Raw genomic sequence first — 14,324 nt, 5'->3', positions numbered from 1 at the left:
ACTTTATCCCTGGAATAGCTGCGATGTGGAGCGAAAAGTCCAGCACGGACTTTTCGCTCCCAAATTGAATACCCCCCTTAGTGTGTGTTGAGCAAAGGGGATGGGGTCCCAATCAGTGAGCACACAGACACGTTTGTTACTTTAGTTGCTATTAGTGATCAGTAAGGCTGCATAGCCTCTAGCTGCCATAGTCCGTGTTAGAGTCAATGTGTTAAGCTGGGTACACACGTAAAGATTTTCTGTCCAACCATCCAACTAGTTGATTGGTTGGAATGAAAATCTGGTAAGGTATGGGAGTAACTGATGATCAGCAATTTGCTCCTAAATGCCAGAAAACAGATGAAAATGGTCGTTCAGACAAGTTTGTTAAATATTTTATCTAAACAATTTGTTCAAACAACAGTTTTTGTCCATTTTCTGGCGTTTGGGAGGAAATTGCTGATTGTCATTTGCTTTCATAGCTTACCAAATTTTCATTCCAACCAATCAACTAGTTAGATGGTTGGACAGAAAATCTTTACGTGTGTATGCAGCTTTTTATTCTAAGTGTAATTACAATTTGATAACTAAGACGGAGTTAGGCTGGAGGGAAAACATCCATAAAACCAGAACACTTTCTGACCGACATTAAGCATCATACTTTTGTGTTACCAAATTCACCATCTGCTGCTGTATGCATATCCAGGAAACTCCTTTCTGCACTCGCTGCTTGGTCATTGCAAGTACTTCCCTATCTGCGTACTGCTCTTATTGATTGATCTTTGTTGTTCAAACGGCTATGTACATTGCAATTTTTGCCTTCATACTACAGAAAATCTTGTTTGTACTGTATTGCCTTTTCTCATTGCATCACATCAATCCACTTTAATCATTAATTTAATAACCAATTCCTTCTCCCACTACTTACATCTCTTTATATTTCACTTTCGGAGCTGCGCTCATACATTAGCAGCGCTGTTCTGTTACCTGTATTTTTGAACATTTAACAACTTTTATCCACACTGTCTCTACATCACACTGTCTCTACATCACACAGCCTCCACTCCAGTTTTTATCTTGCTTATTTCCCCTTCCACAACATGAACACCCTTTCTTTAAACACCCCCCATATTAAATGTTCACATAATCCTCTACTTTATCCATCCCTATTCTTCCCCTCTTGTCTTCTGCACTTGCGGTTCCCCCTTTTTTCTCTCTAATTTGTCTGCTTTCCAACCCTCTGCTTCTTTCCCCCACCTTTCCTGTTCCTCCACCACCCTCCCTACCTCCCTCCACGGCCTTGCTACCCCACCACTAAGCCCCATTTCCTCCTGGTTCTGTCTGTGACCTACAGGGCTGCCAAGAACATCCTGTGGGACCACAGCTGCACCCATGTGTGGGTGGGTCTAGCATGTGAGATACACCCACTCAGGAGCATGGCATAGCACCCAGCAGCTGGGACTAAAGTATTCACTACTGTATTAGGATGGCAGGAGCTGCATTTTTAGAAGGATGTATTTAGATGCTAAAATGCAACACACAAAAATTAAAGTGCAACAACTTTATTTTATACATCTCTCAAGTAAATAGCACAAACAAAATCTATTTTCTGTCATAGAGATAGATGAAGGAAGGACTTAATTTTGACATATCAGGTCATCTTAAACACACACATTCCGCAGCACATATCCTAACCCACTGCTCCATCCTCACAATCTACCCCATCTGTGTCGCCCCTGTCTGTCTGCCCTCCCCTTTAGCATGTAAGCTCTCACGAGCAGGGCCCTCGTCCCTCACATGCTTCTCCTATCCCTACTTATAGAATCATTTGCTCGTAACTCCCCAATTGGCACCTAACATGCTGCTTGTGTAATGCAGCTAAGCTATGTGTATAAAAAATGTCCTTGTCCTGCATTGTTTTGTATTACTATTAACTGTTTTACTTGTACGCTCAATTTATGCACTGTGTAAGGCGCTGCGGAACCTTTGTGGCGCCATATAAATAAATGATAAAAATAATAATAACCATAATGAACATGTCAACATTTTCACCATGTTAAAATTTCATCCATGTTGACATTTTAACCAGATAGACAACACAACTGTCAACATTCTGGTGTCGATTTCATGATTACAATTACACAAATGGACAGGTCACTTCCTCAAGATCAGTACAATTATCTCCTAAAATACTCGCAACCCGTGAAACATTCTGATGATCTCATTGGCTATACATAGGTTGTTCTTTCTCCACCTACTTCAATATAAAAGTTTTATCCTGATAAGCAGTAAAGATTTAATACAAAAGCTGGTCTTCAAAACAAATGCACCAAATGTCTAAAAACTCCAACACAAAATATTCCTTGTTTGGACATTAGGACCAACTGAACCACTCTACCTTTGCCAGTGTGATTTATGCTGGGTACACAATAGACGATATATCATCAGATATTTGTTTTGAAGCGGATCAGAATTATATACTGGGCACATAATTTAATGTGTACCCACGGGTCGCATGGTGTAATTGGCTGTGCTGCACGGCCAATCACACAATATTGTATCTGTGGCTATGCAGTGTAATGAAGGGCAGAACGAAGTATCGTTCCACCGTTCATTACAATATGTAATGTGTCCCGGCAATCTCGCATGGTCTGGGAAAAAGGTAAATCACCCCGACCTTCTGCAACATTGCTGGGTCGTCTAGTGTGTACCCAGCCTTACAACTGTAGGTGATCGCCTTTGTGGGAGTAAGCTACCATGTACATTCCTCAAACAAAAACTAAGGAACAATGTTTCCATTAATAAAAGTTAGTGGACAGCAGTGTTATGTTCCATACCTTTGCTTGTTCTGGGGCATGGCTTTCTCATCAACAGCAAACATTTTGGAAACGAAGATAATGATCGGTGCAGTCTCCTCGCTGCGACACTGCAAAAAAACTGAGACAGAAAAACAAGTTGAATGAAAAAAAATCAGGTCAAGTTTGAGGAGAGATCGATCTCACCTGTCTGCACTTACTGTACTGGCAGAGGATATTATTTCTGTTGGTGCCTCGGGACTGTGCCAGTGTTATTTATTTACTGAAAGATTAAATTTAAAGGTGTAATCATGAAGCAATACTGAGTCACCTTTAAAAGTCTTTGTAATTTATTCTTCCTTTTAGCAGATTTATATAGCCCCTGCTCAATGTTATCATAAAGATGTCTAATTATTTACTGTGAGCAATAAATTGTACCTAAGAGATGGATACATACTGTATTTTTGTGTTTTTTTCTATATTAATCCTTACATTTTAGAATGATCTTATATGGATCCCTTTGGTTGCTTTCTCATTATCAGTACAATTTCCCTAAAATCTTTAATTACCACAACTGACTAAATAGAAAGAGTCCGTATAGAAAGAGTCTGTTTGCATTTACATAGGTACTCCAGGAAATAGTACAGGAGAGTACATATGCAGACAGTCCAATTTCGGTTCTCTTCTGGGACGTGTTAAGGCGCACATCCACTAGGTGATATTAATGAGCGATTGAACGATAACGACATTGTTATATTCAATCGATCATTAATTGTACACTTTAATGTCAGAAACGACCAGCTGGTCATTTCCAACACCAATCATTGCCTGAACATGCTGGTCAATCTGCCGATAATGACAGATTGGGCATGTTCAGTGATTAGGGAGGGTTCCTACACTGAACAACATATCGTTCAGTGTAGGCACTGCAGGGGAAGAGTAACGACTGTACGATTACAATGTTGTAATCGTATTGTCGTTCCACTATCTACTAGTGGAAGTGCCCCTTTACACAGTCACAGTACCATAAATGCAGCCTTTGGTAATGATGCCCACTGTCACTCAGTGACAAGATGGAAGACAAAAGGACAATGCACCAGATGGCACTACTGGCTAGTGGATGGAGTATAAGGAGTTAAAAAGCAGACACTGAGCTCAAACTTGGAAGCCTAATGAAAATAACAAAATAAATCAGCAAAAAAAAAAAGTATTGACCCGACATTGAAATAAGTGCAGAAAAAAAAAAACCATTTGTGCTTAATGACAAATGATTTTGTCATTAAACGATAATGCGATTCTAGGGCGCCGTTTACCGGGCCGGCACAGGGTTCTCAGACCCCTGGAGCCGGCCCTGGTTGGTTTATCTAAAGTCACTAGGTGTAAATGGCAGTGACAAACAATCAGATTTGACATGTGAACAGCAATTGCGCTTTAAAGGTGACAGTGGGGTCATAAATGAACCACCCCACAGTGACCCGCTTAGGTTCACCTGTCGTTAATAAAAGTAGACATTACCTACAAAATGCCGCAGCTACAACCATGAGTGGGTGGAAGTGATTAATGAGCTCAGGGTGCAAATAAATAACAGACAACAACATGAAACAGAAGCTAAAGATGCTCCTGGCACGTGTACGTCTAATCTAAGAGGTGTAGGAACACTTGATACAGAAGGTAGCAGAATAAAAAGGGGAGCAGGCGGTGGGGAAAGTCTTTGCGGCTACAGTAAGGCGGTGGAGGGTGAAGACATAAAAGATCAACCAGTCACTGTATAAATATCAAAATGGTTACTGGCAACTAAGACTATTACTCTCTGCTTCCTGTTCTGGAAGTGGCTTTAGGCCCTGAACTGTAAGAGCACTTCCTGTGTTCATCCACCAGCTCCAAGTAGTTGTGTACCCAATATTCTTCTTTAGCACCATGCTGGCTGCTGGCCGCAGAGACAAGGCAGGTGTTCCAAATATATTGCGGAAGCTGCGGTTACCAAGGACCCAAAGAGGTTGCTGAGAATACCAAAAGGAGGTTCAAACATGGCAGCAGCGATGACCGTTACACTCACAGAGGCTAGAGACAATTAAAGCAATCCTGTCCTTCGGAAGAGGAGGGAGGGGGGCAGGTAAACTCTCTGGTTCCATCTTGTAGTTTCTCACGGCCTTCAGAGATCGGTTTACAGATTTATATTTGTGGGAGGTAGTTCTGAAGTGTAACTGCATCGGTAACCGCTGTCCTCATGTCACCATACATATATTTACCATATGAATTGAAATCCTTTATAACCACATACTGTATTGATCTATTACACTGCAATCCAGGATAAAACCAAACTAAAAAGGTTTAAGAGTTCAATAACTGTCCAACTGAGATTTAACAGAAAGCCTTACATGGCAAGCAACAAATTAATCTCCCTAATGTTCTTTATTTGTAATATAAGCTGCTGTACTTACAAGAAATGTGTGTGAACCAATGTATTGTTACTTGTACAGAGGATCTGCAGGCCCATTTAACGCTAAATAAAACACTTGTGTCTAGAGATTTGTCCACTTGCAAGAAAGCAGAGAGAATGAAAGTCAATCCCTGTGGTTTACAAAAATATTCAAGTAATTCTCAGGGAAGCAATGCAGTGCCGAAACCGGCATATTTTCCAATAAATCACAAATACATTCACAGATCAGAAACAATACCTTTGTACTAGGACACAAGTTCTACTTACAGAGAAAATAAACAATCAGTGTACTTCGATTACATTTGAACTACATTGTAACTTAGGTTACACACATCCATGCACTAGTGAGAGTATTTGAGTCTGGATGCATGTCTATACAAGGTGTGGCTTAGGGACTTCCATGGTAGCCAGTTCTAGTTCTCAGGAAATTACTCAAGGGAGAATAAACTGCTCACAAAAATACAGAAGCTGTGCTTTGCTTTTGGTGCATGGTCATTTCGTTATAGTCATCTGGGAACACACAATTTTACTGACCATTCCTGTGGGCATTTTAGCTCAGACTGTTCTTTAAGTGCAGCTGCACATATATTAAGTAACATTTGTTATATAGTGCTTACATATCACACAGAGTTTTACAGATAATGATTAGTCATTTACATCAGTCCATGCCCCTAGTGGAGCTTACATACACATATAATAATGTGTGGGGCAGGGGAGATCCGCCCACACAGACTAGAAAAGCATTGTGGGAAGATGCCTAATTGCTGCCTTGTGGATAGAGCTCAGGTGTGGGCTGATGAGAAGGCAGACCAGTCAGAGAGCCCAGTGAAGCTGAGCGAGCCATTGGGGGCCAGGAGGCCTGTGTCTGGACCTTGAAGGAGGCAAGGGCGGGGCCACAAACTCTCAGACTGTGTGACATTAAAGCAGTGAAGCTGCAGGCTGAGGAAGCCAGGGCCTATATCTGTATGATACATGGAAGGCCACCAGGACTGACTGTATTTGTGTAGCTGTGGCAGCCAAGCCAGGCTGGAGCCGGCGATAGACCTGCAAGAAGTAGGCAGAGACTTTGTTGGCAGACTAGCTGCGCCACATTAAAGAGGGCTCAAAAAGTGAGTTAGACGCCCTAAACAGGTGCTAGGTTGTCTATTGTTTTCTGGTCCTTTGTGTTGTACCTGTTTTCCCTGCTGGAAGTAAAGCACCAACTAATTTGTTTTACTTGAAAGCTGTGTGTGTACCCTCATTAAGCACCTAAACACTGCACCAATCCACCCTCTGCTGAGCTAATTACTCCCAAGATAGATAGATAGATAGATAGATAGATAGATAGATAGATAGATAGATAGATAGATAGATAGATACACACATACAGTCAGGCGCATAAATATTGGGACATTGACAGAATTTTCATATTTTGGCCTCTATTCACCACCACAATGGCTTTGAAATGAAACAAACAAGATGTGCTTTCCCTGCAGACTTTTAGATTTAATTTGAGGGTAATTATATCCAAATCGGGTGAATGGTGTAGGAAATACAACAGTTTCAATATGTGCCTCCCACTTTTTAAGGGGCCAAAAGTAATGGGACTATTAACTCAAAAGCTATTTCAAGACAGGTGTGGGCTATTCCCTCGTTATTCCATTATCAATTACGCAGGTAAAATGTCTGGAGTTGATTCTAGGTGTGACATTTGCATTTGGAATCAGTTGCTGTCGAATCTCAATATGAGATCCAAAGAGCTGTCACTCTCAGTGAAGCAAGCCATCATTAGGCTGAAAAATCAAAACAAACCCATTAGAGAGATAGCAAAAACATTAGGTGTGGCCAAATCAACTGTTTGGAACATTCTTAAAAAGAAAGAACGCCCTGGAGAGCTCAGCAACACCAAAAGACCCGGAAGACCACGGAAAACAACTGTTGTGGATGACAGAAGAATTATTTCCCTGGTGAAGAAAAACCCCTTCACAACAGTTGGCCAAATCAAGAACACTCTCCAGGAGGTAGGTGTGTATGTGTCAAAGTCAACAATCAAGAGAAGACTTCACAAGAGTGAATATAGAGGGTTCACCACAAGATGTAAACCATTGGTGAGCCACAAAAACAGGAAGACCAGATTAGTTTGCCAAACAACATCTAAAAAAGCCATTACAGTTCTAGAACAACATCCTATGGACAGATGAGACAAAGATCAACTTGTTCCAGAGTGATGGGAAGAGAAGAGTATGGAGAAGGAAAGGAACTGCTCATGATCCAAAACATACCACCTCATCAGTGAAGCATGGTGGTGGTAGTGTCATGGCGTGGGCATGTATGGCTGCCATTGGAACTGGTTCCCTTGTATTTATTCATGATGTGACTGCTGATAAAAGCAGCAGAATGAATTCTGAAGTGTTTCGGGCAATATTATATGCTCATATTCAGTCAACTGCTTCAGAACTCATTGGACAACGCTTCACAGTGCAGATGGACAATGACCCGAAGCATACTGCAAAAGCAACCAAAGAGTTTTTTAAGGCTAAAAAGTGGAATGTTATGCAATGGCCAAGTCAATCCCCTGACCTGAATCCGATTGAGCATGCATTTCACTTGATGAAGACAAAACTGAAGGGAAAATGCCCCAAGAACAAGCAGGAACTGAAGACATTTGCAGTAGAGGCCTGGCAGAGCATCACCAGGGATGAAACCCCGCGTCTGGTGATGTCTATGCGTTCCAGACTTCAGGCTGTAATTGCCTGCAAAGGATTTGCAAAAAGTATTAAAAAGTGAAAGTTAGATTTAGGATTGTTTAGTTTGTCCCATTACTTTTGGCCCCTTAAAAAGTGGAAGGCACATATAGAAACCATTGTAATTCCTACACCGTTCACCTGATTTGGATGTAATTACCCTCAACTTAAATCTGAAAGTCTGCAGTTAAAGCACATCTTGTTTGTTTCATTTCAAAGCCATTGTGGTGGTGAATAGAGGCCAAAATATGAAAATTCTGTCAATGTCATAATATTTATGCTCCTGACTGTATATAGAAACATAAGTCCTTGCATGAAGCAGGAACAGGCAGCACTCACTGGTCTTGTGTAAACGTGCAATATTTAATACAAAGGCCAACAGGTTGATATAGATATATATATATATCTATATCTATATATATCTATATCAACATTCGCGGTTGATCCACCACAAGTATTCAAGTATAGACAGAAGACCTCCGGCAAACACCAGGCCCCTTCACACGAACCAAGTCACATATGTATAACATATGGATCTGTCATATAACAGTAAACAATGTGCATAACAAAATGTAATCATAAAATCGACTTGTAAACCTTTGTTGGACTTCCTCGTCTAAAGCCGCGTAACCATTAGACGATATAATGAAGATTGAATGATAACGACATTGTTAAATTGTCCACAATATTGTGCAGTGGATATGCCGTCAATGACCAGTGATGCGCGCTCCCGCTGGTCGTCGCTCATCGCCCGAACCTGCTGTCCAACCATACGATATCATAGTCAGGTTGTGCAGGTTCAGGGATGAGGAAGGGTGCCGGCACTGAACAATATGTCGTTCAGTGTGGGCTCAATGTTCACTGCACAATATAATGAACGATTGATTGATGTCGTCATTGTTCATTATATCAGGATTCCAAGTGTTCATAGGGTTAGTGATGATCTCCACAACATTTCCAAGCTCCAAAAAGAGCAAGGAAAAATATTAACCACAATAGTGTAATACATTTTGAATGATGGGGGAAGGGAAGAAGACAAGGTGCTACATTTGATTATGTGCAAAAGTGCATACAAAAATAGTGCTATAGTGCAAAACCAACCAATGGATGGCAATGTACCAAATAAAAATAAATAAATAAAAGAAAGGCTTCTTTCTCCATGTAGTACATTTCTTCTTATTGTAGATCACATGTAGGGGAAAATATCCTTATGGTATGCTGTGCTCCGCCAGTCCCCTCACCATGACCCGGCTGTACAGTTCCCCATCCACAAGACACATGTGGCTGGCTAATGGTTTGAGGTCACACCCAAGGCAGTCTTTTCCATCACCATCAGTAATTCATTGTCCTTTCTGTGGAAGAATAATGCTGCACAATTCCAGACTTTGGTAGATTCAGCGGTGAAAATGCCTACAAGTTGGAGTTTCCTTTTTGGCCCACTCCCTGTAAATAAATGTGTGTTTAAATGTACTAACAATTAATCTAAATTAAATACTTATTTGCCCATAATAGGAACAGATTAGCAGCTGCTATGAGAATTTACACTTTTACACTTGTAAGAGCCAGTGTAGTGACTTAATTTTGCTTTCAAAAATGTTTTATTATTTCTGTTACATAAAAAGTACACATTTACAAAGCATTCACATGCCATATCCCAATGGATAAATGGTTATAAAATACAATAGAAATACAATAAGAAAAAAACAAAGTAAATAGCTAAACATGGTACTGTAGATATAAAAGTATTGACCTTATGGCAGACATTTACCAGGGGAATTATTATTATTATCCTTTATTTATATGGCACCACAAAAGGTTAGGCAGCACCTTACAGTACATAAATGAGCACACAAGAAAAACAGTTATTAGCAATACAAAACTATGCAGGACAAGGACATGGTTTATACACATACAGTAGCTGCATAACACAAGCAGCAGGGCCTCAGCAACCAAGTGTCAGGTGACAAATTGGGGAGTTAGAGTACACGATAGTATAAGTAGGGGGAAGGAGAAGCACGGTTGGGACGAGGGCCCTGCTTGTGAGAGCTTACATTCTAAAAGGGAAGGGGCAGGCAGACAGGTGTGACACAGATGAGGTAGATAGTGAAGAAGGAGCATGGAGCAGTGGGTTAGGATATAAGTGGAATGTGTTTGTTTTCAGATGTTCATCTTTATAACAAAAAATAGATTTTATTTATGTGTTATTTACACATTTAGAAATGTACGAAAAAAAAGGTGTTTCACTTTCATTCTTGTCGTTATATTTTAGCATCTAAATACACCCAGCTAAAAATGCAGATACTATGGGACTTTCCCGCCATCCTAATAGTGAATACTTTCTCCCAGCTGCAAGGTGCTATGCCATGCTCCTATGAGTGGGTTCTTCTCACATGCATCTCACATGCTAGACCCACCCATAAAGAAGTGCAGCCATGCAAAACATGATGTGGCCATGCCCCCAGGATGTTGCTGTACCCAGGCCCAGGATTTCTCTTGGCAGTCCTGGAGGTGACAGGAGGTAATGGGGCTTAGTGGTGGGGTAGCAAGGCCATGGAGGGAGGGATGTGGTTGAGAGTGGAGGAACAGGAAAGAGAAGTAGAGTTTTGGAAAGCAGACTAAGGAGAGAAGAAAGGGGGGTCAGCAAGTGGAGGAGACTAGAGGGGGAGGATAGGGGTGGAAAAAGTAGGTAGAGTAAAGGATTATGTTGGCACTGAATATGGGGGGTGTTGAAGTAGTAGTGTTCATGCTATGGACGAGGTAATAAGTTAGATGAAAACTGGAGTGGAGGCTATGCAATATGGAGACAGTGTGATAAATGTATTTAAAAAATACAGGTAAAAGAAAAGTGCTGCTAATGTACGGGCTCAGCTACAAAAGTATGTGAGTAGTGGGTGCAGGAATTAGTTATTAAGTTAAAGAATGTTTAAAGTGGATAGATGTAATGCAATGGAAAAAGGCAATACAAAACAGGATTTTCTGTAGTAAGAAGGCAAAAATTACATTGTACAGAGCCGTTCCAGTCTAAGGTGTTTTGAACAACAGAAGCAATCAATAAGAGCAACACGCAGATTGGGAAGTACCTGCAATGTCCAAGCCTGGAGTGCAGTAAGGAGTTTCCTGGATATACATACAGCAGGTGTTAGTAATGGCGAATCAGCTAATTCACATAAGTATGTTGTATGATGTCTTTCAGAAGGAGTTCTGGCTTTCATGCCGTTCGTTATCAAATTATAACTACATTTATAATCTAAAGGCCCCCATACATCAACAATAGATTGTGGCAATTCTGCAATTTGCAATCGATTATGTATAAAAATCTGCAATGTATGGGCTTCACAGATCGCAGATTGCAACCAAAAAGTGGTTGGAATTGTTAGATTGTCCAACATGTTGGATTTCACAGATGAATTGGGGCTGTAGATTGCTAGTGTATGGGCATGATCAGCAGGCCGTTACTAGTAAAATGATGGGCCTTTCAAGATTGGCAGATCTGTGTTTGCTGCAATCGATCTGCAAATCACTGAAAAAGATCTGTAATGTATGGGCGCAGATTGCTAGATTGGGAAATCCTAAAATCAGGCAATAAATCTTCAAATTGTTCAATTGTGGTTTTCAGATTGCTGATGTATGGGGGTTAACATTGACTATTGCAGCCTACGTTTATGCAGTCTTACTGGTCACTAAAGGTGCATACACACACTATTTTTTGAACGATTATCGTTAACGATATAGTTTATCGTTGAAAAAATCGTTCACTTTCTAAGTTAAAACAATGAACGATTATAGTTCATGTGCGCTCACGTTTGTAGTTCAGTCAGACTTACCAACTCAACGATTTTCATTAAGGTAATATGAAAAAATAGTTTGTAGTTCAAAAAAATCCTACACTTTAAAAAATCTGACAGATATGTAGCATACACACAGTCAGATTTGTCAGATCTGTCAGATGAACGATTTGAACGATTTTACCAAAGATTTGAACGATTGAATGATTTTTAACTGCATTAAAATGAATGGAATCGTCCAAGTCTGACTGCAAACACATCAGATGTCAGATATTAACTGACCATCGGGAACGCGCATCGTTCATCTGACAGATATGTCAGATTTTCCTTCAGATATGAACGATTTAACGATTTTTTAAATAGTTATCGTTCAGATCTGAAGAAAAATCTGACCGTGTGTATGCACCAATAATCTAACAGAAAATCGTTGGTAACAAAATCGTTGTGTGTGTATGCAGCTTTATAAGTATCTACCAACAGGTGTCCGTGTACTCACTGACTGGAACCCCTCCCCCAGTACTCAACACACACTAGATAGGGATGCAATAAAGTCGAATGGTGCGTACACACGTAGCGATTTAAAAGAACGATTTGAACGATAACGATATCGTTACAGTTATATTTCAAATGGTTATTTTAAATGGTCCCTATCAACTTACCTTTGACCAGCGATGCGCGGCCACGTATGGACGACAGCGATATCGTCCATCGGCCGTGCATGCCGGGCAACTTGCTCGATTTCGAGCAAGTTACTATAGAGACCCGCGATCGATGACCGCTATAGTCGTCTGCAAGTTGGTGGTGTGCTGGATGATAGATATTGATTATCCAGCATACCAGGGATGGTGTATAACGATCTGCCAGTGATATCGTATCGTGTGTACGGACCATAAGATAAACAAATGGTGAGAGAGGAGTAGACCATCACAGATTCACAATAATGGCTGCTAATATAAAAATAGTTGCAAATTACTTAAAACAATATTTCAAAGCTGTCCTATTCGAGTGAAAAAACAGTAATGCTACATACTCAACCGGGTCAGTAGATACCCAAATACATAAAGTATGACGTCCATACAAGGGGAAACCCACACATCACGCTAACCAAAGTGGATAAACATAAAGGGGAATGTGTGATCACAATTTATTCTTAAGCCATTATAGCGGGTAAACTTGTTTAAAATCTGAAACACAGTGACCAAAGATCCTCTTGCATCCGATAAAAAGATCAACACAGACGGTGTGTTGGTTAGCATTACTGCCTTACAGCACTGAGGTCGTGGGTTCGACTCCCACCATGGCCCTAAGTGTGTGGAGTTTGTATATTCTCCCTGCGCTTGCATGGGTTTTCTCCGGGTACTCAGGTTTCCTCCCACACTCCAAAAATATACTGGTAGGTCAATTGGCTCCCCACAAAAATGACCATAGTGTGTATGTGTGCGCGCATGTGGTAGGGAATATAGAGTGTAAGCTCCACTGGGGCAGGGACTGATGTGAATGGTAAGATATTCTCTGTAAAGTGCTGCAGAATATGTGTACGCTATATAAATAACTGGTAATAATAATAATAACCCGCATACAATGCGATTTTATGCTCATGCTTATATAACACTTGAAACAGGGCAAGGGATAGCAGGCACCCTTGTTGAGTAACACTACCAATCTCAATGATTGTGGTACATAGCTGATAACAAAAACCCTTGCCTTAGGTATAGAATAACGGAGCTTTATCCAATAGATGTAAGGTTGGTTCAAAACCAAAACATTTCACCACTTAAATAAATTCTTTAGCAGCATCCAAATATACTGCAGTCTCCTCGCTCAAACATTGGACATTACAGCTGCATAAGAGTAAAGACAGAACGTATACAGATACAGGTTCCTCAGCATAAAGCCTGAAGACAAAAGTGCAATAGGAATCAGTACACAGGGTATCTTCTCCAGGTTTAGGGATCACCATTATCAGGAGTATACAGTATTAAAGTGTAAAGATAATTAAAAATGTCCAGCAGTTTAGAAGTAAAGAGAGTGCTATATTTCTGATAGAGCTCAATTGGAAATTCATATATCTCAGTAGACTTCCTATTTGGGACTGAAATAGCATCGTCCACCTCTTTCAAGGTAAAGGGGAAATCTAAATTCTCTCTACTGGCCTGCGAGAGGACAGGTACACAAACCTACATAGACCTACATATCATCCATTAATTTCACTGATCAACACGCTTTTCATTACCAATCATATTAGAGAGATCTTGGGCTAACTTTGTGGGGCTGATTCTGAATAGGACATCGGTTTTGCTAGATTGGCTCTAATTTTTAAGATACACAGACTAGAAACAAAAAAAAAAACACTATAAGCAACTGACAACTGATTGCTGGTTGGGTGGCTAATCACTTATTTACAGAGAGGAAATATTCTAGAATGATCGCGGAGTGAACACCTAAAATATTTGCGTGTCTGACCTTCTAGAACAGGGGGTCTTCAAACCGTGGCCCGTTGAGCTGTTCCCCGTGGCTCGCAGATGGTTAGTGTAGTGCGGACCGCAGCGAGTGCAGCCCGCACTACACAAAAACAAACACAGCCGTCAGCGCCGGGTAGTAC

General features: G+C 40.7%; 1 protein-coding gene across 1 annotated transcript in view; it reads right to left on the bottom strand.

The window, feature by feature from the left end:
- Positions 1-14,324, bottom strand: part of EFL1 (elongation factor like GTPase 1) — a 363,676-nt gene that overhangs the window by 255,638 nt on the left and 93,714 nt on the right. Inside the window, exon 12 of the mRNA XM_088472852.1 lies at positions 2,817-2,916. Within this exon, the coding sequence (XP_088328978.1) occupies positions 2,817-2,916 (100 nt within the window). The remainder of the gene's footprint in view (positions 1-2,816; positions 2,917-14,324) is intronic.

Source organism: Taudactylus pleione, unplaced genomic scaffold (genome assembly GCF_031769625.1).
Source record: "Taudactylus pleione unplaced genomic scaffold, aTauple2 ptg000129l, whole genome shotgun sequence".
In the NCBI taxonomy this organism is placed as follows: Eukaryota; Metazoa; Chordata; class Amphibia; order Anura; family Myobatrachidae; genus Taudactylus; species Taudactylus pleione.
This window is presented reverse-complemented; position numbering and strand designations above follow the sequence as displayed.